The sequence below is a fragment of the Carex rostrata genome, chromosome 5 (assembly GCF_964058835.1).
Source record: "Carex rostrata chromosome 5, lpCarRost1.2, whole genome shotgun sequence".
In the NCBI taxonomy this organism is placed as follows: Eukaryota; Viridiplantae; Streptophyta; class Magnoliopsida; order Poales; family Cyperaceae; genus Carex; species Carex rostrata.
The window spans coordinates 2,817,050-2,839,840 of record NC_135922.1 but is presented as its reverse complement, the minus strand read 5'-3'; the positions used below and the strand labels follow the sequence as shown (position 1 = coordinate 2,839,840).

At 34.4% G+C, this 22,791-nt stretch overlaps 1 protein-coding gene and 1 long non-coding RNA gene across 2 annotated transcripts; both read left to right on the top strand.

Annotated features, from left to right (window-relative positions):
* The first annotated feature begins 1,944 nt into the window (after positions 1-1,944).
* Positions 1,945-22,789, top strand: LOC144554359 (putative disease resistance protein RGA3). The gene is made up of 4 exons (XM_078302684.1): positions 1,945-2,299; positions 2,743-5,810; positions 22,318-22,731; positions 22,775-22,789. The coding sequence occupies exons 1-4, from the start codon at positions 1,945-1,947 to the stop codon at positions 22,787-22,789; spliced, it is 3,852 nt and encodes a 1,283-aa protein (XP_078158810.1).
* On the top strand, positions 6,935-8,558 carry LOC144553967 (uncharacterized). The gene is made up of 3 exons (XR_013511487.1): positions 6,935-6,990; positions 7,644-7,726; positions 8,375-8,558. It is a non-coding gene; the product is annotated as an uncharacterized LOC144553967 (long non-coding RNA).
* Positions 22,790-22,791: the final 2 nt, after the last annotated feature.

Here is a 22,791-nt window from a genome sequence, read left to right as displayed (position 1 = left end):
TGGAGTTAAGTTCAGCAAACACCTTGGTGAGCTTAAGAACACCCTAGTTTTACTTGCAAAACCATATTGGAATATGTAACTGAGAAAAAAATTTATTCATAAAAAAAATTATAAAATAATATAGGAAAGAGAGAGTACATTCAAAGGATTGGTACAATGATCTAAACTTTGGATCAGAAAAAATGTCTACCGATCCAAAGCTTTCTTCTAATAAAACAGTCTGGGAACTCCTGTGACAAACAAGATAAGAAATTTGAAGGTAATATTTTTGAAGATCCAAAGTTTTTCCAATCCACGGAAGTTGAAGGCAACCGGAAACTTAGGATCAACATATTTTCTACTGTTTTTTTTATACATCGAAAATCTAAAGTACTCTCTCTCCTTTTATATTATTTTATAATGTTTTCTATGAATAATTCTCTTGCTACTAGCATTCTCGTCTAAGACGCTGATGACAAAATGCATATAGCAAAACATAAATACTACATAAAGACTTAATTTTTTGTATACCTTTATAAATTTTTCTAATTTCTTATTTAACCCTAAATATTTTAATTTACCTAATTTATTCGTTAATTTTTATAACTCTTTCTTTTTTTATCTATTATACACTAACTATATATGGAGTTAATCATAGTTAAATCCTGATTAAATTAATAAAAGACAAGAATACTCTTTTCTATTTTGTTCTATTTTTATTTTTGTAAGTTTATTGTTCTCTTTTTTCCCATGCACTCATGTTTTCCGTTTTCCACTCCGCCCTTCGGATTGTTGTTGTGGTGATCTGCCTTCTTCAGCAGTCTTCTTGTGTTCTCGGTCGCTATTCCACTTTTTAGTAAAAAAGTCTCCTTTTCAGGTATAAGTATATTCTTATGGTGAATTTTGTCAAGATGGTAGTTTTGAATTAATTTGCATTACCAATAATACAAATATACCCCACAATAGGTGATTCCTTCTTCGGGTGCCAAAAATAATTTGATTTACACAGCCATATTAGGATTGTTTTGCAAAATTTGTGCAATGAAGTTCTAACATTTGCTTCAAATAAATAATATCGTACCATCTTTATATTTCTTTGAATTAGAGGATGCATTACAGCATTAGCTCTTTGATGAAGGTTTGTGTACAAATAAATCAGACAATATTAAATAGTGAAGAATTAACTTTATGGTTAAATAGAAAAAGAATATCAAAGGTTTTTTTTTTTTTTGAAGAAAGAATATTAAAGTTGAGGTATATATTTGACATAACAAAGAGTAGAAGGGTAAATAGAAAATTGGAAAAGTTTTGAAAGATAAATTGAAGAACTTGAGGGATATATTTGATATATTTGATTCTTTTTGTAGCATTGTTTAATGTCATATTGCCCTGCACTATTATCATATTCTATGATTCCACCAATGCAACCTTTTTTATTATTTTCCAAACGGTTCACATGGCTAGAGATGCCAAGTGGTGGTACTATATGGACGGGGACTTGATTTTTTGTGGCTTAAGAAGAACAATGAGAGTGTTGTAATAAGAAAGAACTTAAAATTATAGTAGGAAATATCGGTATTCGGTATCGGGATCGGTCACGGCCAATGCCGATACGTATCGGACCAGTATCGGCCAATACCATAGATTGGAGCTTAACACACTATCGCGAGTATCGGACCAGTATCGGATCGGTCACGGCCGATACCGATACGTATCGGCCGATATTTCCTACTATGCTTAAAATAATAGTAATGATAATAGCTGTCCCCGACCTGCAGCATGATTCTCTAGTAGGAATGTGCCACAGTGAATAAACCCACGGGTTGCATGCATATCAGATCCGCAACTTCAGGGAATAAAGAAGTGAAAATTAATTTGCACAGGTCTTCTAGTCAAGCAATCAGCCACAGAGTAGAGACTGAAACTGAACACACACAGAGTTTCAATTCAATTCAATTTTATTCAATGGCGTCTGCACTGTTTTCTTCCATCCAATCCCTCTCCACCAAGCTCCTTGAGGCCATTCGTGGCCTCCCTTCCACTTCGCACCAGCAGGACCCACCATCCCCTGTTACCGACCAACAGAAAAGTGTTAGAGAGGATTTGGAGAAGCTGAGTCGGATGATTACAAGGATCCAGGCCATTCAACAGGATGCTGAAGAAAGGGAGATTCACGATAGCTCTGTTCGTCTGTGGCTAGCAGAGCTGAGAGGGGTGGCCTACCAAGCAGAGGATGTGCTGGACGAGTTCAACTACGAGGTGCTCAGATTCATTGTTGAAAGCGGAGATGCTGTCATTGAAGCATATCATAGGGACGGCGGTATGCTTTTAAGTTTAATTGTATATTTTGGTATATTGTGGGCTTTTTTAAAAAAATTATCTTTTGGCACTTTTATCATAGCACTTTAAGTTTATATGCATACACACATGAGTTAGCTCTCATGTGTATAACAACTCATGTTAGTTGGGTTGTTTTACATTTACCTTTGCTGCCATAGTGCCTAAGTGATAAGATGATAACACACACCTGAAATGTTCTATTTCTTAATTCTCACTGCCTAAAAAAAAGGTTATAGATATGGGACTTTAATCCTTAAGCACTCCATTAAATACAACACACAAAAAAAAATAGAAAACCTAAAAAAATCTTTGGGGTACCTAGACTACTCGAGGAATTTGTGAGAGACAGATGGTTTTTTTTTTTTTTTTTAAAAAAGATAAATATGGGATGACTAAGAGAAATTTTGATATACATTTCTACAGGGACTAAGAGAAAATTTGATGAGATGTCCGGCCTTGCCTCTTATTCATTTACTACCAAGGTCTCAATTCCAGATGGCATGGCTGAGAAGTTTAAGGGTATAATAGAGAGGTTTGGAGAGATTTCAAATGCTCGTAGGGATCTTCATTTGAGGGAGGAGGATGGGACCCGAAGGATTGTCAGTCCACAAATTCGATTGCCAACCAGCTCTCATATGGATGAGAGAGCTATTTTTGGTAGGGAGGAGGAGAAGGAGAAGATCATTAGCCTCCTGGACCCTTCAAATGGTCCAGAATTTATGGTTCTTCCCATTGTTGGAATGGGCGGGTTCGGCAAGACCACACTTGCCAAGATTATTTACAATGACTCTAGGATTTGTCAGGTGTTTGATAAGAGATGTTGGGTATCTGTATCTGTAGATTTTGATTTAGTGCGACTAACCAAAGCTATTGTTGAGTCAGTGAGTAACAACCCTAGTGAATTTTCTGAGCTAAGCAAACTTCAAGATGTTCTCAAGGAGAAGATTAGAGGTTTAAGCTTGTTTCTCGTGCTAGATGATGTGTGGAATGATAAAGGAAACCTGTGGGAGTGCTTTTCAGTTGTTTTTTTTTGTGCTAAATTTGTAAGAATTTTGACAACGACTCGCAATACCTCGGTTGCAAATATCATGCAGACAACATCACCTTTACAATTGAGTTCCTTACCCGAGAAAAATTGTTGGTCACTTTTTAAGCATTTTACTTTTGGCAATAGGGAGACAAGTGAAGATGCAAATTTGCACGAGATTGGTCGTGGTATTGTCAAAAATTGCAAAGGATCACCTTTGGCCATAAAGGCACTTGGAGGCATCCTCCGTTATGAAATGGATGAAGAGAAATGGAGGGAAATTTTGGAGAGTGATATTTCAGAAATAGATGAAAATGGAGAGATTATCCCAGCATTATGGTTAAGTTACCATAAATTGCCACAACATCTTAAGCCATGTTTTCTTTATTTATCCATGTTTCCAAAAGGTACACCATTTGTAAAAGACATGGTGGTTAATCTCTGGATGGCGCAAGGGTATGTTAATGGCAATACAAGAAATTTGAAAACATTGGAAGAGATCGGAAGCGAGTACTTCGATGAATTGCAAGGCAGATCACTTGTTGAAAGGGCACTTGTTGATGGTGGGCTTTTCTGTACGGATTTCTTCCCTGCTAATTTTTACGTCTTGCATGATTTAATGCATGATCTAGCAAGATCCATTTCTCAAGAAGCATACCGACCTGTTTCAGAAAATGTCCAACAATGCAGTAGTCCATGCAAAGTATATCATTTGTATTTGACCAAACAAGATAAATTGTTGGGTTCTGTTTTAGCACCTGGCAACTACGGGTCTATTAGAACAATTGTAAATGAATGCCCAACACAGATTTTTGACAATGCACTCTCCTGTGAGATTGGTTGTATGAGAGCTCTTCATTTGAGGTATTCCTTGTTCCAAAATACATTTGGCATATGGAAGCACTTGCGGTACCTTTTTTTAGAAAATAGTCAAATGGAAACGCTTCCTGAAACATTATGTGTTCTTTACAACCTCCAAATCTTGGATCTGAAAACCTTTTATCTTCGGAAGTTACCTGAAAACATCAAAAACCTTATTAACCTTCAGTACTTCCGCCTGAATAGTAAGAAAATCCAGCAGTTACCTGAATATTTTTTCCTACTACGCAACTTGCGTACATTATCTTTAAATTGTTGTATGAAAATTAAAGAGTTACCAAGGGGCATAGAGCAGCTAACTAGGCTGCACTTTCTATATTTACCTGAATCTCTTATCTACATGCCACCTGGGATTGGAAAATTAACAACTCTTAAAAGTTCACTATTTGGGAAATTTAGTGTCATGGATCATGGAATGATTGGGGGGTTGGGAGAGCTTAAGGATATGAATGATCTCAGATGGGGGCTTTGCTTATCAGGGCTAAAAAATATCAGTGATGCAGAATACTCCAGGAATGCCAATCTTGCATCAAAGCCAAATTTATACGGCTTAGGTTTAAACTTTCAGGAAGATCCTGGTTGTCTAATCGTTACTAAATTACCCAAACTCCATTTAGATGTGCAATCAAGTACAAATTCAAAGAATAAGAATGATGAAAAGATACAAGAAGCTGTACTCCAGAACCTCCAACCTCACGGTAACCTCCGACGACTTTTAATATTAAATTATGGAGGGCGGATTTTTCCTTCTTGGTTGCATATTCCATTACTTCCCAAATTGACACATCTTGTTCTTAACTTTTGTACTGAGCCTAACTTCATACCACCATTTGGTCAACTTTCATATCTCAGAGTTCTCGAAATATCAGGTAATACTGAGGTTAGAAATGTGGGAGATGAGCTCCGCACATATTCACTGTTAACAGAATATGGTCGTTCCAAGCAGCCCAGGGAACCTAGTTACCCATCACTTAGAACTCTCTCATTGAACAACTTGCTCAATTTGGGGGAGTGGCAGGCACATGATGGTGACTTCCCACGTCTTGCAGATCTCACTATAGAAAATTGCCCGAAATTAGAGAAAATTGGAATAATTCCGCAGAAAGTTTGGAGAGTTACTTTCATGTACTGCCCAAAATTGAAACTCCTAACATGTCAATCAGTAATAAAAACACTGACAATACATGAGTGTGGCTTTTGTGAAATTAGGTTTGGGTCAATATCCGAGTGCCTAAAAATCTCAAAATGTGTAGAGCTAATCTCAATTGATTGGATGAACAGTGGCTCAACTTCTGTTTGGAAAATTTCTTTTGAATACTGCCCAAAATTAGAATCCATAACCATACCAGTTCGAACCTTGAAACTGAAGATACACGAGTGTGGCTTTCGAAAAATCATGTTATGGTCAGTATATGAGAACCTAACAATCTCAAACTGCATAGATCTACATTCAATTAATTGGACGAATGATGTCTTAAATTATGCTAGAGTAGATTCCGCGAATGATGTGTTACACTCCATGATCCAGAGGGCTGAAATTTGTGACTGTCCCAGATTATATTTGGGCAAAAGATATGTCTATCAGGTACCAGATCACCATACCATGAGCACTTTATTACCTTTTTTATTACCCTATATTCTTTAATTACACTAATCTGTTTCACTCATTACTCATGTTCTTTACTTACACTAATCTATTTCACCCATGCAACAGAGAGATCCAAGGATTCAAGAGATGAATTTGTGTGGGAATAATGAGATCCATCTGTCAGATTCCACAATTCCACTTTTAGAAAATCACTTTTCTTTATTCTTAACAAAAAAAGATTTTCAAGAAGTGGAATCATTAACATGTGCACCATCATTTGGGATGAGCTGCCAGTGTATAATGCTAAATATGGCTTCGTTGGTGATACTGGAGATCTATAGATGCATAAAGGTCATATCAGTGACAGGGCTGGATAACCTCAGCAACCTAAAGTGCGTGACCATATCATATTGTCCAGAGTTGTGCAATTGGAATGATAAAACACTACCACTATCACTCAAATTCCTGGAATTGGATTCTTGTGACAAGCTGAGCTCCTTTCCGTTGCTATCGGTTCAAAGCCATTCGAGCACTCTCAAGGTTCTTGTGATAAAGAAGTGTCCAAGGCTGGCCGTGTTGGAAGGTTTTCATGGCCTGATGAAACTGAAAAATGTGGAACTACTACACTGTAGGAACATAAGCATCTCTCCTGAGAGCCTCCAATTTAGGCCTCATATTATTATTGGTAATTGTCCTCTCATGAGAGACTGGTGCCAGAGAAACTGGATCACTTACTACGAGGTCAAGGTACAACATTAAAAATAAATTATATTAGATTATTTAGAGGCCAAAAACACTTGACTATATATATTTATTAGTATCAGATCCAACTGATACCAACATCTTGGGTAAATTTTCTGGAATTCCATGCTTAAGCCTTGATTGATTCATAAAGCATAAAAATGTATACCTAAGTTGCAGAAGAAGACAAAAAAAAAATAAAGAATAGGAAAAGAGGTGATTTCCAGTACTAGAATATACCCAAGTTGCAGAACATGATTAAACAGCTCGTATTATATTGATGTCCAGCATAAAATCCTCTAGAACAATTAATCTTTTGTTACCTGATAGTCATGTCTAATTTTCATTGGCAGATGAATCCTATTGGTAATCCCCAAGATGATGAAGAAGCGGAACAGGGAGGTGGTGGAGCAACAACTAAAGATTAAATATGCTGGTAAGGCCATGCAGAAGACTTATTGAACTGTGGTCAAATATTTTCTGACTTAATTTATGCAAGGATTAGGCATAATATAGAAATATATTCATAATTCTTGAAAATTTTATAAAATTATGAAGACTCCAGTATGCAAATATGTAATAGTTACGAGTTTTAAGAATTGCAAACTACTTCAAGTAAAAAGCATAAGATGAAACCAGCAGTTATAGTTGTTACTGGTTAGTGGTTAGGCGGATTCAGCTTAACATAATTACATACAATCAAAGTGAATTCAGTGTATATCAACTATTTAAGATAATATTCCATAACAGAACTCTGTGATCACTTGAATTGAAATTAGACTTAATGATTTTGCTAAACTAATAGGACAGCTGAGCATGAAGTCAGGTTATATTGATACTTATTTCTACCTTCCATCATTTTGAGTTAATTGGATTAAACTAAAAGGGGAAATTATTGCACACTCGAGTGATGCTTATTTCCTAGAACGCTATCGAATTAAATTATGGATTCAACTGATATTCACTTTTTGTAAGGGTAGTATTTTTATTTTTTATTTATTTATTTTTCTTTATTGGGGGGGGGGGGTGTTAATATATCAGTAACATTCTCAACTAGAGTAACATGATTTTTTTTTGTCTTTTATGCAGGATCAACCATTCTTTTGAAGCAATTGATCTCAGATTGTTTAGACCCACCTTCATCTGTAATAACCATTTTGTTGCTTCAGCAGGTATATTGCCTAAACCATGATAATTTATATGGTCAAGATTAATTGGAGGAAGTTTTGTTGCCTTCGGAATGCATGCTTTACAGCTTTAATTTTCATTTAGAACCATGATTCATATAGCAATTTTTATTTGGTTTATCATACCAACTTTAGACACATGGTGTTTCGTGTTGCTATTATGTACCAATATTATATAGTTTCACCATACCTAGATCAGTACAGAGTGCCTGGATTTATACTGAATACTAACAGTTAGACCCATATTCTGATGTATTGGTCATTTGTGAAATTTGCCCTTCACTAACCTCACTACTGGGTGTTTTGGTCATTTGTAATGTTTACTACATTATCTTGTTAATGTTATCCGCACGTCTCTCAAACCCTGGTAGATGCTATGACCTCAACTTGGTCGGTGTAAAAAATTTCAAGAATTTTCTTAAATTTCTCTCTAGTTTTGAATTGTTGTGGCGAAATGGTACTCGTAAATGCCTAGTAAGCCGATGAAGTGGCTATAAGTGAAAATAACAATAGAATTTTGTGGTTCATTCCAGAATGTTATATATTCTTCAACCGTTTCTTTCAATGAAATTTTTTTTTTAACATCAATTTTATATTTTGTTTTGTTTGCTCTGTTTCATGGTAAAATTCCAGCTCCATCTCAATCGATAGTATATAGTGGAGGGGCTGGGGTTGCCGCAGGGCTTAATGTTGGAATTGTGCAATTTGGTGGGCTTATTTGTAATTTTCTATGAAGTGTAATTTGCTTGAATATGTATTAACATGGTTGTTTGGAACTGGTGATGCAGTACCATGCTAATTAATTGTTCTGTTCTTAGATTGATTGTGGGACTGAATCAGAAAGAGCAGCTTCTTAGTTTCATTTACTGTCATTTTATGTTTGATAGTTGTAAAAAATTAGAAACTCTGGTTCGATTTCGATCCAGTTTTTTTATTCGATCATTTAGTATTTTTTTTTCCTTTTGTCTTCAGTTAGGATGTATTCTGTAATGTTCGATTGGATTAGTCCAAGCTGAACTGCTAAGTTTTTTGAAGTGGTATTAAATGAAGATTTATGCAATCTAAATTTATAGTTTACTCGTATGCTCTTCAAGTACCAGTAAATAAGTTTGTGTTTTTGTTTGAAAGAGTGATACATAACGCAAACAATGCCTTAGCGGCTGCCTCATTTAAGCCCAACCTAAAGCGTGTCTGTGCAATTGGTCTAAAATAAATTCAATGTCACAACATTTCACATAAATTGATGACTTTTGGGCCTAAGGGTTAATCGGTGATTAGATTACTGATGGGCCTATACAATCAAGAACTATTTATGTAGGACTATTTAAGTTCATGAACTTTTCAGTTCCTGTAATGATTATTTATGAGTTTATATTGTGATGATTGTATATGTTTATTTAATTGAGTACCATTTTTAATGTTTCTTGTTAAGTTATTTAGTTTTGTATTCAACATTATTCATTGGATTAACGTTCTCAACAATGGCAAAATGCATTTACTCATTAATAAATAAATAAAGGTGTAAGAGATAAAATAAAATCATGCAAAACTACAATTTTGTAGTAACATAGTGCACAAAATAACATCTACTTTATATCTATCTATTACCTTTGAACAAAAGATAATACGTGGAAAGAGGTTGCACTTAATCTAGATTTCTAGTTTTTTTTCATCTGCTGGATACCTTTCGATTGTTTTTATTTAATGCTATAAATTTAAAAAAAATTGGGAGAAATTGTTTAAAAGTATTGACTTGTTAAATAGGTTTTTATTTTTTTATTTTTTTGGCAGCGTTGTGGGTGGAAACTGGTAAATTAGGGAGTACTTTTTTAATTGTAATTAATATTTTTAGTTATATTCATATTCATATTTTGAAGTTTGTCATCTGTAACTCTGTAAGAATATTGAATAAATAAAAAAAAAATCAAATTGAAATTATCCATTTTTATTATTGCTTTGCAATTATGTTTTATTTTTTTTTTAGGTTCTGTTGTTTGTATCTAAGCTCATTGTGGGAACAATCTATGCATCGATTGTCTATTGCAACTAGAGCAATATATATGGAGCATGGATTGTATCAAAGGTTAAATCTGGTACCAGATATACCAATTCAAAAAGGAATTTGAACCAGAAATTTGAAAGCTGGATTCATAACATAATAACGAAGAGTGCACGATTTTGTAAACGGAGAGTCGAATGCGCTGTTAATCTTAGATGCAATATGCGGTTAACGATTTGAAGCAAATTTGACAGGTTATTAGTTTTTTTTTTTTTAATGGCTCTAGTTGTAATTTTTTAACTTCATTTAGTAAAGATTAGTTTGGGTAAGTTTAGCAGTTTACAATTGACAGGATTAGTTGATGTCCTTTTTGTAATTTACAGTTTGAATGTGCTGGATATTGATAGTGGAAAAAAAAAAGAAAAAAAAAAGATAAGAATTAGATGCTTCCTAACCCCCAAAAAAAGAACCACGGTGCTTCCTTCAGGCTTAAGTAAAGGCACTTCAAAAAGATTATGTATTTGCCTTTTCTGAAAAATAGTTAGAAGGTTGTTTTCACAACATAAGATGAATATGTACCTGTACTTATTTACTTTTTCTTATCTAATGTTGACACGTAATATAACGGGAGTAAGCTATACTATATATGCCCATGTTTGATTGTGGCAAAATTTATAAAATAAGTATTGTTGTAATCAGATGCAGCTATTATTTTTTAGTCCAAATCTTCTGAGGTAACACAATATTTATGTTTAGATCTGCATCGTCGGATCAGAATCCTAAAATGGAAAATGAACATAGAGTATTTGAAAGGCGCGCTGTGTGGGGGATAAAAAATGCTATATACCTGGTCCTATCAAATAAATAAGACAAACTATTAAGAATAAATAAAATAAACTATGTACCTGCCTCATTTAATAGAAGCTATGTTAAATAAAAGAGAAAACACTAATGCATTTTTTCTACTTATGGATGCATTACAATGACAAATTTCAAAACAAACCGAGAGAAACTATCTAGAAAAGGCTAAAACACAAAGTGAAGACTAAACACGTACAAGATATAATTGAAATCTTGACATATCATTGATGTGTAAGTAATATTACATCTAATATCCAGAAATCTTGCTCTTGCCCAAACTGCCTTATTCTGGAATAATTCTTTGTAACAATCAAGCCCGGATCCAAAATTGAAGAATTTTGGGCCTAAGAGTCAATCTGTAATTAGGTGTGGGCTCATAAATAATCTAATTTGTATGGGAAAAAATGGTCTTTTTAAGTTAAAATCAAGCAGCATTTATATAGCACTTATTAAGTTGATCAATTTTTCATTTCCTATAATGATAATTTATGAGATAATATTGTGATAACTTTGTATGGTTATTTAATTAAACAATTTTTAAGTCATGTTTCTTCTTAAGTTATTCAATTTTGTATTCAACATTTTTCTTTCAATTGTTTAAAAAGTCTTGACTTGTTAAATAAATATTTTATTTTTCTAGCAGTGTTGTGGGTAGAAACTAGTAAATTAGGGAGTACTTTTTAATTCTAATTAAATTGTTTAGTTATATTGAGATATGCGGAGGTGCAATTAATCTTAGATGAGATATGCGGTTGAGGATTTCGAAAAAATTTGGAGTAGGAAAATATTGGTGCACTGGGACCTGCTCTATTTTAAAATATATAGGATAATGATAAGTGTCGAACACTATATTATTATTCTTATACTAAAAAGTTAAAATAAAAAGTTCAAAAATACTTGAGCCGAAAAGAACGTAAAACCAAATAGAAGTGAAAAACTTAAATTAAAAATGACCTGTTAAAAGAAAACAAAAAAATAAAATGGTAATTTAAGTGAAAGAAACACTTAGAATTGTTATTTCTTTATCTTAATTCATATCAGATGATATAATAGATAATTTTATTAAGATGAAAAACAGATGGTCCCGCTACTTCGTAATTAACAAAAATTTCAATATTATATTTTTTTAAGAGGAGGTTCAAATGCATTCATTTTTTGTATCTTCATCTTGCCTCACATTTTAATTTTATAATACATTTTTTTTTTGGAAACAAATCTGTCAAAATAAAATCACTATATATATGATCTATATTATTTTCTCTACATGTATATAAAAAAAACACTTTTGAATTTTTTTATATATGAATTAAAAAGTTTAAAAAGCAACATTAAAAAATTGTCCACATCAGTGCATTTTTGCAAGCTCTTGATAGCAATAAAATCGAAGTTGTTTGCTCTGTTTATTTCAATGAAAAAATTGTATCATGAATCTTATATTTTTTTTATTTTGTTGGCTCTGTTCATAATAAAATTCCATATCCTCTGTAGATAGTGGAGGGGTTGTGATTGGAGGAGGGTTTAATGTTGTAATCATTCCATTTGGTGGAGTTTTTTTGTAATTTTCCATGATTTGAAATTTGCTTTGATTAAGTATTAACTTGGATGTATTACTGTTATAGGCACTGGTGGTGCAGTACCATGCTAATTGTTGTGTTTTATTGTATTTCAGGATATACAACACTTTATCATATATGCTTATTTTGAAGACTTGCATGTAATAAATTACATTAAATTAATTATTTGAGTTCAATAGTAGTATTTTTTTTCTTTTATCAAAGGATCTCGGTATACTCCAACATCTTTTAGATACTATCTTCGAGAATTAAATCTAGAAAAAAAAATTTAGTGTGTCTATATAAATTTTTGAAATATCCAATTTCCCTACCAAAACACCATAATATCCAAAATACCCACCAAATATTAACATTCTTTCTTATATCTCTTTTTAATTATTTAAAAAATTGATTTAACCAATATGTTCTCTGCTACATTTTATCGTTTCTTTTTTTACTTGTATTGTCATGTTTTCAAACCAAAAAACAGAGAGTGGAAAATAAAGGGACCAAGGGAGGAGAAACCAAACAGAGACGCTCCATTTAGATTTATTGACGATAACAACAAAAAGAAAGCCAAACGGTTTCGGAGAACTCCAAATTCGAATGAGATTTCGAAAATTTTGAAGGAGAACTCCAATTTCGAATGCCATCATGGGAATAGATTGGGTATACATACCCAATTTTTAGAGATTAAAAAATTGTTTTGTTTTTACTTTTAGGCAGTTATAGTTACTGGTATTCGATACTGGTATTTATTGAAATGTATAAACTGCTGGTTGTACATCCTAATCCTATGGGCTTTTTGCCTAAACAAAAACAAAAAGAAAGCGGAGGAGAATATATAGGACCCAAGCCTTCAGAACCAACGAGAAGCCCTTGTTGCGTTTATTTTTAGCAGTAGTGCATGGGTACATCTAATATAACAATTTTAAAATAATTAAAATAAGAGATTAAATAATTAAAAGGGATATAAGAAAGAATGTTAAGATTTTGTACGGAATTTGGATATTATGGTGTTTTGATGGGGAAATTAGCTATTTCAAAAGTTTGTATGGATCATTACACAAGAAAACTTTCCCTTAAATCTATGTCTCTCAACTCTCTGTAGAGAGACGAGGTGTGCGGCACTGTTCTAAGCTCTTAGTTCAATAGTTATACTTTTAACGTAGAATGTTTATTTTGATTTATTAACGAGTGGACAGACCACTAAGCAAATTAAATAAGCTTACGATCAACCTAATTTTGCAAAGTGAGGGGATTAGGAAGTTGAGTGGACAGACCATTATTGAGCAAAATGATATTATATATATGGGGTGCCCCCCACATAAATCTTTTGATTCTTTTTGTACCATTGTTTAATGTCATATTGTCATCCTGTCCCGATCATTATGTGTTGGTGTGGCATGAGAGCAAGAATAATAAATAATAGCTGTCCCAACTTGCAGCATGGTTTCCTATGCGGAGTGTGCCTCAAATTATATGCAAGCAAAAAAAAGTGAAAAAAATAATCTCCACTAGTCTTCATTCTATCAAGCAACCAACGACAGCAGAGACGGATTTATGTATAGGTCAGAGGGTGCTCAGCCACCCTATAATTTTAAAATTCTTAATTATGTATATTAAATGTTTGTTGGTAATCTAGTGGTTTAAGTTTTAGTTGTTATGTGTAAGGTCATGGGTTCAATTCCTACAATTTTTTTTTTGTTTTTTTTTCACATATTACATTTTATAGATTAGCCCCCCCTCCCCCCCCCAATTTAAATTTTCTAGTTCCGCCCCTGAACGAGAGAGCATGTATGTCAGTGAAAAGTGATAATTTTCAGTTGCATTTGTGCTAGATTTTGAGTTTTTTTTATTTCGATGCGATATTTTTTTTTTTTTTTAAAAATGCTATATATACAAAAAATCAGGAGATAAATTGTTTAAAATATTGACTTGTTAAAAAAACTTATTGGTGTATATAATTTTATTTTTTCTTAGATTTGTCGATATTCTATGAGATAAGCTTTTATATACACACAAAATCATTAGTATGTGACGGAATATGTAACTGGGAAAAAAATTTTATTCATAAAATTATATTATAAATTAATATAGAAAAAGAGAAACAATACCCTCGTTTTCAATAACATATAAGAAACAATATCTTCGTTTTCCTAATCATCCATAATATATATACATATAACATAAAAGAAACGCTTTAATTAATTAAATACATGCATTAAAGGAATCGCAGGCTCCTTGCAATTCTAGATCTCACCCTTAAAATTTTAGAATGCACGAATCTCAACAATATTTGTTTTCTCTACACGGATCTCAAAACGCTTCAATTAATTAGGTGCCTTTTTGCTAGGTTTCGAGTTTTATTTCATATGCGTGCGACATTTTAATTTTTTTAAGTGCTAAATAATAGAATCAGGAGGAAAAATTGTTTAAAATATTGACTTGCTAAAATACTTACTGACGAGACAATAGTTATTGGCATCAAGAGTACTATATCAGTTTTTTTAAAATTGAACATTTGAATATGAAATTAGTTGTTGGTGTATATTAATTTTTTTGCTTAGATTTTTATATAATATATGAGATTGGTTTTTCTATACACCATTAGTACGTGACGGGATTGGTAGAAAAAAGAGAAAGAGTATTTTTTATTTTGATATATAATATGATTGGTAGAATTTTTACTGATTTAAATTTTGGATCGGAAAAGAAATTATTTTATCGAAAGTTTGTATAATCAACAAAAAAAATGAATCGGGAAACTTTTTAACAAATTAAAGTTTGGATCAAAACAATTTCTACTAATATTTCTATACATTGAAAATCAAAACTACTCTTTTTCTTTTTTCTATATTATTTTATAATATTTTTTAGGAATAAAAAGCATTCTCCTCTATAAGACCCAGTTAACGGACCACACAATAAAACATATATATTACATAAATTATTTGATTCTTTTTTTAGCATTGTGTAATGCCATTTTGGCCTGCACAAGTGTCGTATATACTATCAATACATCTTTTTTTATTATTTTCATTGGGTTCTGTTCAATTCGCATGTGGTGGTTTCATATATGGTCGGGGACAATAGTCCGTTGTATTTTGAAACAAGTGAAAAATAAATAAAGTGATTCGGATTGGCCCCAATTTCTTTAGCATGCGTGATTCCCTAGTCGGAGTGCGCACCAACTCCGCAACTTCGTAGAAGAATCATGTGAAAAGTAAATTTCACAAGTCTTTAGTCAAGCAAAGAGTATAGGGACTGAATAAACTGAACACAAAGAGAGAGAGAGAGAGAGAGAGTGTCGTTTCAATTCAACTAATGGCGTCGGCACTGTGTTCTTCCATCCAATCCCTCTCCACCAAACTCCTGAAGGCCTTTCGTGGCACCCCTTCGACTTCGCACCAGCAGGATCCATCATCCCCTGTTACCGATCAACAGAAAAGTGTTATAAAGGATTTGGAGAAGCTGAGTCGGATGCTTGCGAGGATTCAGGCCGTTCAACAGGATGCTGAAGAGAGGGAGATTCATGACTGCTATGTTAGACTGTGGCTGTCTGAGCTGAGAGGTGTGGCCTACAAAGCAGAGGATGTGCTGGATGAGTTCTACTACGAGGTGCTTAGATCCATCGTGGAGAGTGGAGATGCTGCCATAGAGGCTTACCATAGGGGCAGGGGTATGTTTTTTTTTTAATGTATCATCTCCCAAAAAAAAAAAAAACATGGCCATATTATAGTTTGCTTAAAATAGTCTTAATTACTATTCTTTCCATTTTATTTTTGGGCCATATTATAGTTATCATATTTTATGAATTCATTTCTGAGTCTAGTTAACATCAATTTAATTTTAAATTACTACAAAAATTATCTAAATCACTAATTTTATTGAAGAATTTTATTATTATTATTTTCAATTATGATTTTATTTATTCATATATTTTTTTTAACTTCAAGTTAAAAATATAACATGGATATCATGTAGCTAACTTATAAATGTGATGGACTTTAGTAATATTCATTTGTCTTCACATTTTTTTTTAAATAACATCATTTTTTCTTATTTTTTAGTACAAAAAAACCTTCTCGCAAAATAATCCGAGTTTCCAATCTAATTCAACCAATTCCTACCGAATCATCCAATTCCGATTCCGATTTCGATTCCGATTTTTCCTTCTCTACATTTATCTTTATTGCCATAGTGGCTAATTGGTAGATAATAACATTTACCTGAAATGTCGCATTTTTTAATCCTCATTGCCTAAGAAAGTTTATATTTATGAAAATTTAATGCATGTGCAATCCCTCCAGAACAACAACAAAGAAAATATATATATATATATATATATATATATATAACGTAAAAAAATTCATGGGGTAATTTTTCTTCACTGCACAAGGATAGTTTAGGAGACTAAGACAATTTTTTTTTTTTTTTTTTTGCGAAGAAAATGGGGATAACTAAGAGAAATTTTGATATGCATTTTTATAGGGACTAAGAGAAAAATTGCTGAGATGTACGCATCATCCTCCCTTGCTTCTTATTCAGTTACTAATACCAAGGCCTCCATTCCAGATGGCATGGCTAAGGAGATCAAGGATATAACAGAGAGGTTTGAAGAGATTTCAGATGCTCGTGAGAAACTTCATTTGAGGGAGGAGGATGGAACCCGACTGGTTAGCAGTCCACAAATCCGACCACCAACCAGCTCCCATATGGATGAGAGAGCTACTTTTGGTAGGGAGGAAGAGAAGGAGGAGATCATTAGCCTCATGAATCCTTCAACCAGTCCTGATTTTATGGTTCTTCCCATTGTTGGAATGGGCGGGTTCGGCAAGACCACACTTGCCCAACTTGTTTTCAATGACTCTAGGATTCATGGGTTGTTTAATAAGAGATGTTGGGTATGTGTATCTGAAGTCTTTGATCCAGTGCAACTAACCAAAGCTATTGTTGAGTCGGTGAGTGACAACCCTTGTGAGTTTTCTGAGCTAAGCAAACTCCAAGATGTTCTCAAGGAAAAGATAAGTGGTCATGGCTTGTTTGTCGTGCTAGATGATGTGTGGAATGAACAAAAATATTTGTGGGAGTGCTTTCGAGTTGGTTTACTTGGTGCTAAATTTGTAAGAATTCTGATGACAACTCGCAATACCTCAGTTGCTAAGATCATGCAGACAACATCACCTGTTCAATTGAGTTCCTTACCCGAGGAAAATTGTTGGTCACTTTTTAAGCATTCTGCTTTTGGCAATGGGGAGACAACTGAAAATGAAAATCTGCATGAGATTGGTCGTGGTATTGTCAAAAAGTGCAAAGGCTCACCTTTGGCGATAAAGGCACTTGGAGGCATTCTCCGTTATTATGAAATGGATGAAGAGAAATGGAGGGAAATTTTGGAGAGTGATATATCAGAAATAGATCATGAGAAGGGAGAGGTTATGCCAGAATTGAGGTTAAGTTACCGGAAATTGCCGCAACATCTAAAGCCATGTTTTCTTTATTTATCCATGTTTCCGAAAGATTTTAAATTTAGAAAAGAGATGGTGATTAGGCTTTGGATGGCGCAAGGCTATATTAATGGCAATACAAGAAATTTGAAAACATTGGAAGAGATTGGAAGCGAGTATTTTGATGAATTGCAAGGCAGATCACTTGTTGATGGTGGGCCTTCTTCCTACATCTTGCATGATTTAATACATGATTTAGCAAGATCCGTTTCTCAAGAGGCATATTGGCCAGTTTTAGAAAATGACCATGGATACAATGGTGTATGCAAAGCATGCCATCTGTACTTCACCAAGAAAGATGAATTATTGGGTTTAGTGCCCAGCACCTACAGGTCTATTAGAACTTTTGGAAAATGCTCCATGTCAGGGGAGTTTGACTTTTCAATCTTCTCTGAGATTGCTTGTGCGAGAGCTCTTCTTTTGAGAGATTCCTCATTGCCAAATACATTCGGCACATTCAAGCACTTGCGCTGCCTTTTTGTTTCAAGTATGCTAATCAAAGTGCTTCCTGAAACTTTATGTCTTCTATATAACCTCCAAACTTTGGTTCTAGAGTGCAATAATCTTGAGGAGTTACCCAAAAACATGAAAAACCTTATTAACCTTCGGTGCTTTGAGCTATCCAGTTTTTCAATCCAGCATTTACCTGAATCTATCTTCCCACTTCCTAACCTGCAAACATTATCGTTAATTTGCTGTAACCAAATCAAAGAATTACCGAGGGGCATAGAGCAGTCAACTAGGCTACACATTCTGGGTTTACCTTCGTTTCTTACCAACGTGCCATCATGGATTGGAAAATTACCAACTCTCCAACATTTATGGGGGGATTTTAAAGTCATGGATCATGAAATAAATGGGTGGCTGAGAGAGCTTAAGGATATGAATAAGCTTAGGGGACCATTGTGCATATCAGGGCTCAGAAACATTGTTGATGTGGAACTCTTCAGGAATGCTAATCTTGCATCAAAGCCAAATTTACACGAGTTAATTTTAAACTTTCAGGAAGATTGTGTTATGAAGTATTTCAGAGATGATGAAGAAAAAGTATATGAAGCACTCCATCTCCATTTAACTTTCCGTTCAAGTAATAATGCAAAGAGTGAGAATGATGAAAAGATACATAATGTTGTACTCGAGAGCCTCCAACCTCATGGTAACCTCACAGAGCTTAGAATATTAAATTATGGAGGGCGAAATTTTCCTTCTTGGTTGCATAATCCATTACTTCCCAAACTGACAACTCTCACTCTTAACTTCTATACTGAACCTAACTACTTACCACCACTTGGTCAACTACCACATCTTAGATTTCTGGAGATATCAGGTGGAAATCTGGGAGATGAGCCTAGAACATATTCATTGTGGGTCGAATATGATTCTTCCAAGCAGCCCAAGAAACCTAGTTACCCATCACTTAAAGAGCTCTTATTGAGGAACATGCTCAATTTGGTGGAGTGGAAAGCAAATGATGGTGACTTCCCATATCTAGAGAAGCTCGTTTTAGAAAATTGCCCAGAATTATGGAAAATCCCAACAATTCCACCAAACATCAAGGATGTTACTTTCAAAAACTGCCCGAAATTGAAATTCCTAACATGTCCATCAGTAATAAGCAACTTGGAGATTATGAGGTGTGGCTTTTGTGAAATTATGTTTCATTCAGTATCTGAGAACCTAACAATCTCTAACTGTTTAGAGCTAAAATCAATTAATTGGAGCTACAGGGGCTTAAACTCTATTAGACAAGTTAGTTTTGAGAACTGCCCAAAGTTGGAACTCATAACTATTACAGTTCGAGCTTTAAAACTGAAGATACATGAGTGTGGCTGTCGTGAAATCAAGATTGGGTCAATACCTGAGAGCTTAACAATCTCAAACTGTGTAGAGCTTATCTCGATTAATTGGAATGATGGGGGCTTAAATTCTGTTAGAGAAGTTAGTTTTGAACATTGCCCAAAATTAGAACTTGTAACTTTTCCAGTTCGAGCTTTAAAACTGAAGATACATGAGTGTGGCTTTCGTGAAATCAAGATTGGGTCAATACCTGAGAGCTTAACAATCTCAAACTGTGTAGAGCTTATCTCGATTAATTGGAATGATGGGGGCTTAAATTCTATTAGAGAAGTTAGTTTTGAACATTGCCCAAAATTAGAACTTGTAACTTTTCCAGTTCGAGCTTTAAAACTGAAGATACATGAGTGTGGCTTTCGTGAAATCAAGATTGGGTCAATACCTGAGAGCTTAACAATCTCAAACTGTGTAGAGCTTATCTCGATAAATTGGATAGACATAGACTTAAATTCTTTTAGAAAAGTCAGTTTTGAATACTGCCCAAAATTGGAACTCCATGTTCCTGTGAAGCATGTGTTATACTCGACCGATAGGGCTGAAATTTATGACTGTCCCAGATTATATTTGGGAGAAAGATATGTCTACCAGGTAGATGAGCATTTTATAATTTTTCCATTTCTCTACAATTTTTAAACACTATGTTTTACTCATTACTCTACCTTCTTTAAACTAATTTATTTTACTTATGCAACAGAGAGACACAACGATAAAAGAGTTGAATTTATCTGGGAATAATAAGATCTATCTGTCGGATTCCACAATTCCACTTCCAGAAAATCAGTTTAAACTATTCTTAACAAAAGAAGATTTTCAAGAAGTGGAATCATTAACATGTGCACCATTGGTTGGAGTGAGCTGTCAACATGTAATTCTAAATCTGGCTTCGTTGGTGATACTGGAGATTATGTGGTGCACAAAAGTCATATCAGTGACAGGGCTGGATAACCTCAGCAACCTCAAGTGCTTGAGCATATCATACTGTCCAGAATTATACAATTGGAATGATAAAACACTGCCACAATCACTCGAGTTCCTGAAACTGGATTCTTGTGACAAGCTGAGCTCCTTGCCATTGCTATCTGTTCCAAACCATTCAAGCACACTTGAGGTTCTTGTGATAAAGAAGTGCCCAATACTGGCTGTGTTGGAAGGTTTTCATGGCCTGACAAAACTAAAACACATCGACATACGACACTGTAGGAACCTAATCATCTCCCATAGGGCAGAAATTTATGACTGTCCCAGATTATATTTGGGAGAAAGATATGTCTACCAGGTACATGATCACCATGGGATGAACATTTTATAATTTTTTTCATTTCTCTACAATTTTTAAACACTCTGTTTTACTCATTGCTCTACCTTGTTTACACTAATTGAATTTACTTATGCAACAGAGAGACACCACGACAAAAGAGTTGAATTTATCTGGGAATAATGAGATCTGTCTGTCAGATTCCACGATTCCACTACTGTCAGATTCCACGATTCCACTACTAGAAAATCAGTTTAAACTATTCATAACAAAAGAAGATTTTCAAGAAGTGGAATCATTAACATGTGCACCATCGGTTAGAGTGAGCTGTCAACATGTAATTCTAAATATGGCTTCGTTGGTGATACTGGAGATTATGAGGTGCACAAACATCATATCAGTGACAGGGCTGGATGACCTCAGCAACCTCAAGTGCTTAAGCATGTCATTCTGTCCAGAATTATGCAATTGGAATGATAAAACACTGCCACAATCACTCGAGTTCCTGAAACTGGATTCTTGTGACAAGCTGAGCTCCTTGCCATTGCTATCGGATCCAAACCATTCAAGCACACTCGAGGTTCTTGTGATAAAGAAGTGCCCAATGCTGGCTGTGTTGGAAGGTTTTCATGGCCTGACAAAACTAAAACACATCGACATACGACACTGTAGGAACCTAATCATCTCCTATAGGGCAGAAATTTATGACTGTCCCAGATTATATTTGGGAGAAAGATATGTCTACCAGGTACATGATCACCATGGGATGAACATTTTATAATTTTTTTCATTTCTCTACAATTTTTAAACACTCTGTTTTACTCATTACTCTCCCTTGTTTACACTAATTTATTTTACTTATGCAACAGAGAGACACAATGGTAAAAGAGTTGAATTTATCTGGGAATAATGAGATCCATCTGTCAGATTCCTTGATTCCACTTCTAGGAAATCAGTTTAAACTATTCTTAACAAAAGAAGATTTTCGAGAAGCGGAATCATTAACATGTGCACCATCAGTTGGAGTGAGCTGTCAACATGTAATTCTAAATCTGGCATCGTTGGTGATACTGGAGATTATGAGGTGCACAAACATCATATCAGTGACAGGGCTGGATAACCTCAGCAACCTCAAGTGCTTGAGCATATCATTTTGTCCAAAGTTATGCAATTGGAATGATAGAACACTGCCACTATCACTGGAGTCCCTTCAACTGATTTATTGTGACATGCTAAGCTCCTTGCCATTTCTATCAGTTCAAAACCATTCGAGCACTCTCAAGGTTCTTGTGATAATGAAGTGCCCAAGGCTGGCTGTGTTGGAAGGTTTTCATGGCCTGATGAACCTGAACACTGTGAATCTACTGCACTGTGAAATTTATGACTGTCCCAAATTATATTTGGGAGATAGATATGTTTACCAGGTATATGATCACCATGGAATGAGCATTTTATAATTTTTTCATTTCTCTACAATTTTTAAACACTCTGTTTTACTCATTACTCTACCTTGTTTACACTAATTTATTTTACTTATGCAACAGAGAGACACAATGATAGAAGAGTTGAATTTATCTGGGAATAATGAGATCTGTCTGTCAGATTCCACGATTCCACTTCTAGAAAATCAGTTTAAACTATTCTTAACAAAAGAAGATTTTCGAGAAGTGGAATCATTAACATGTGCACCATCAGTTGGAGTGAGCTGTCAACATATAATTCTAAATCTGGCTTCGTTGGTGATACTGGAGATTATGAGGTGCACAAAGGTCATATCAGTGACAGGGCTGGATAACCTCAGCACCCTCAAGTGCTTGAGCATATCATTCTGTCCAGAATTATACAATTGGAATGATAAAACACTACCACTGTCCCTCAAGTTCCTGGAACTGAATCATTGTGACAAGCTGAGCTCCTTTCCGTTGCTATCGGTTCAAAACCATTCAAGCACTCTCGAGGTTCTTGTCATAACGATGTGCCCAAGGCTGGATGAGTTGGTAGATTTTCAGAGCCTGATG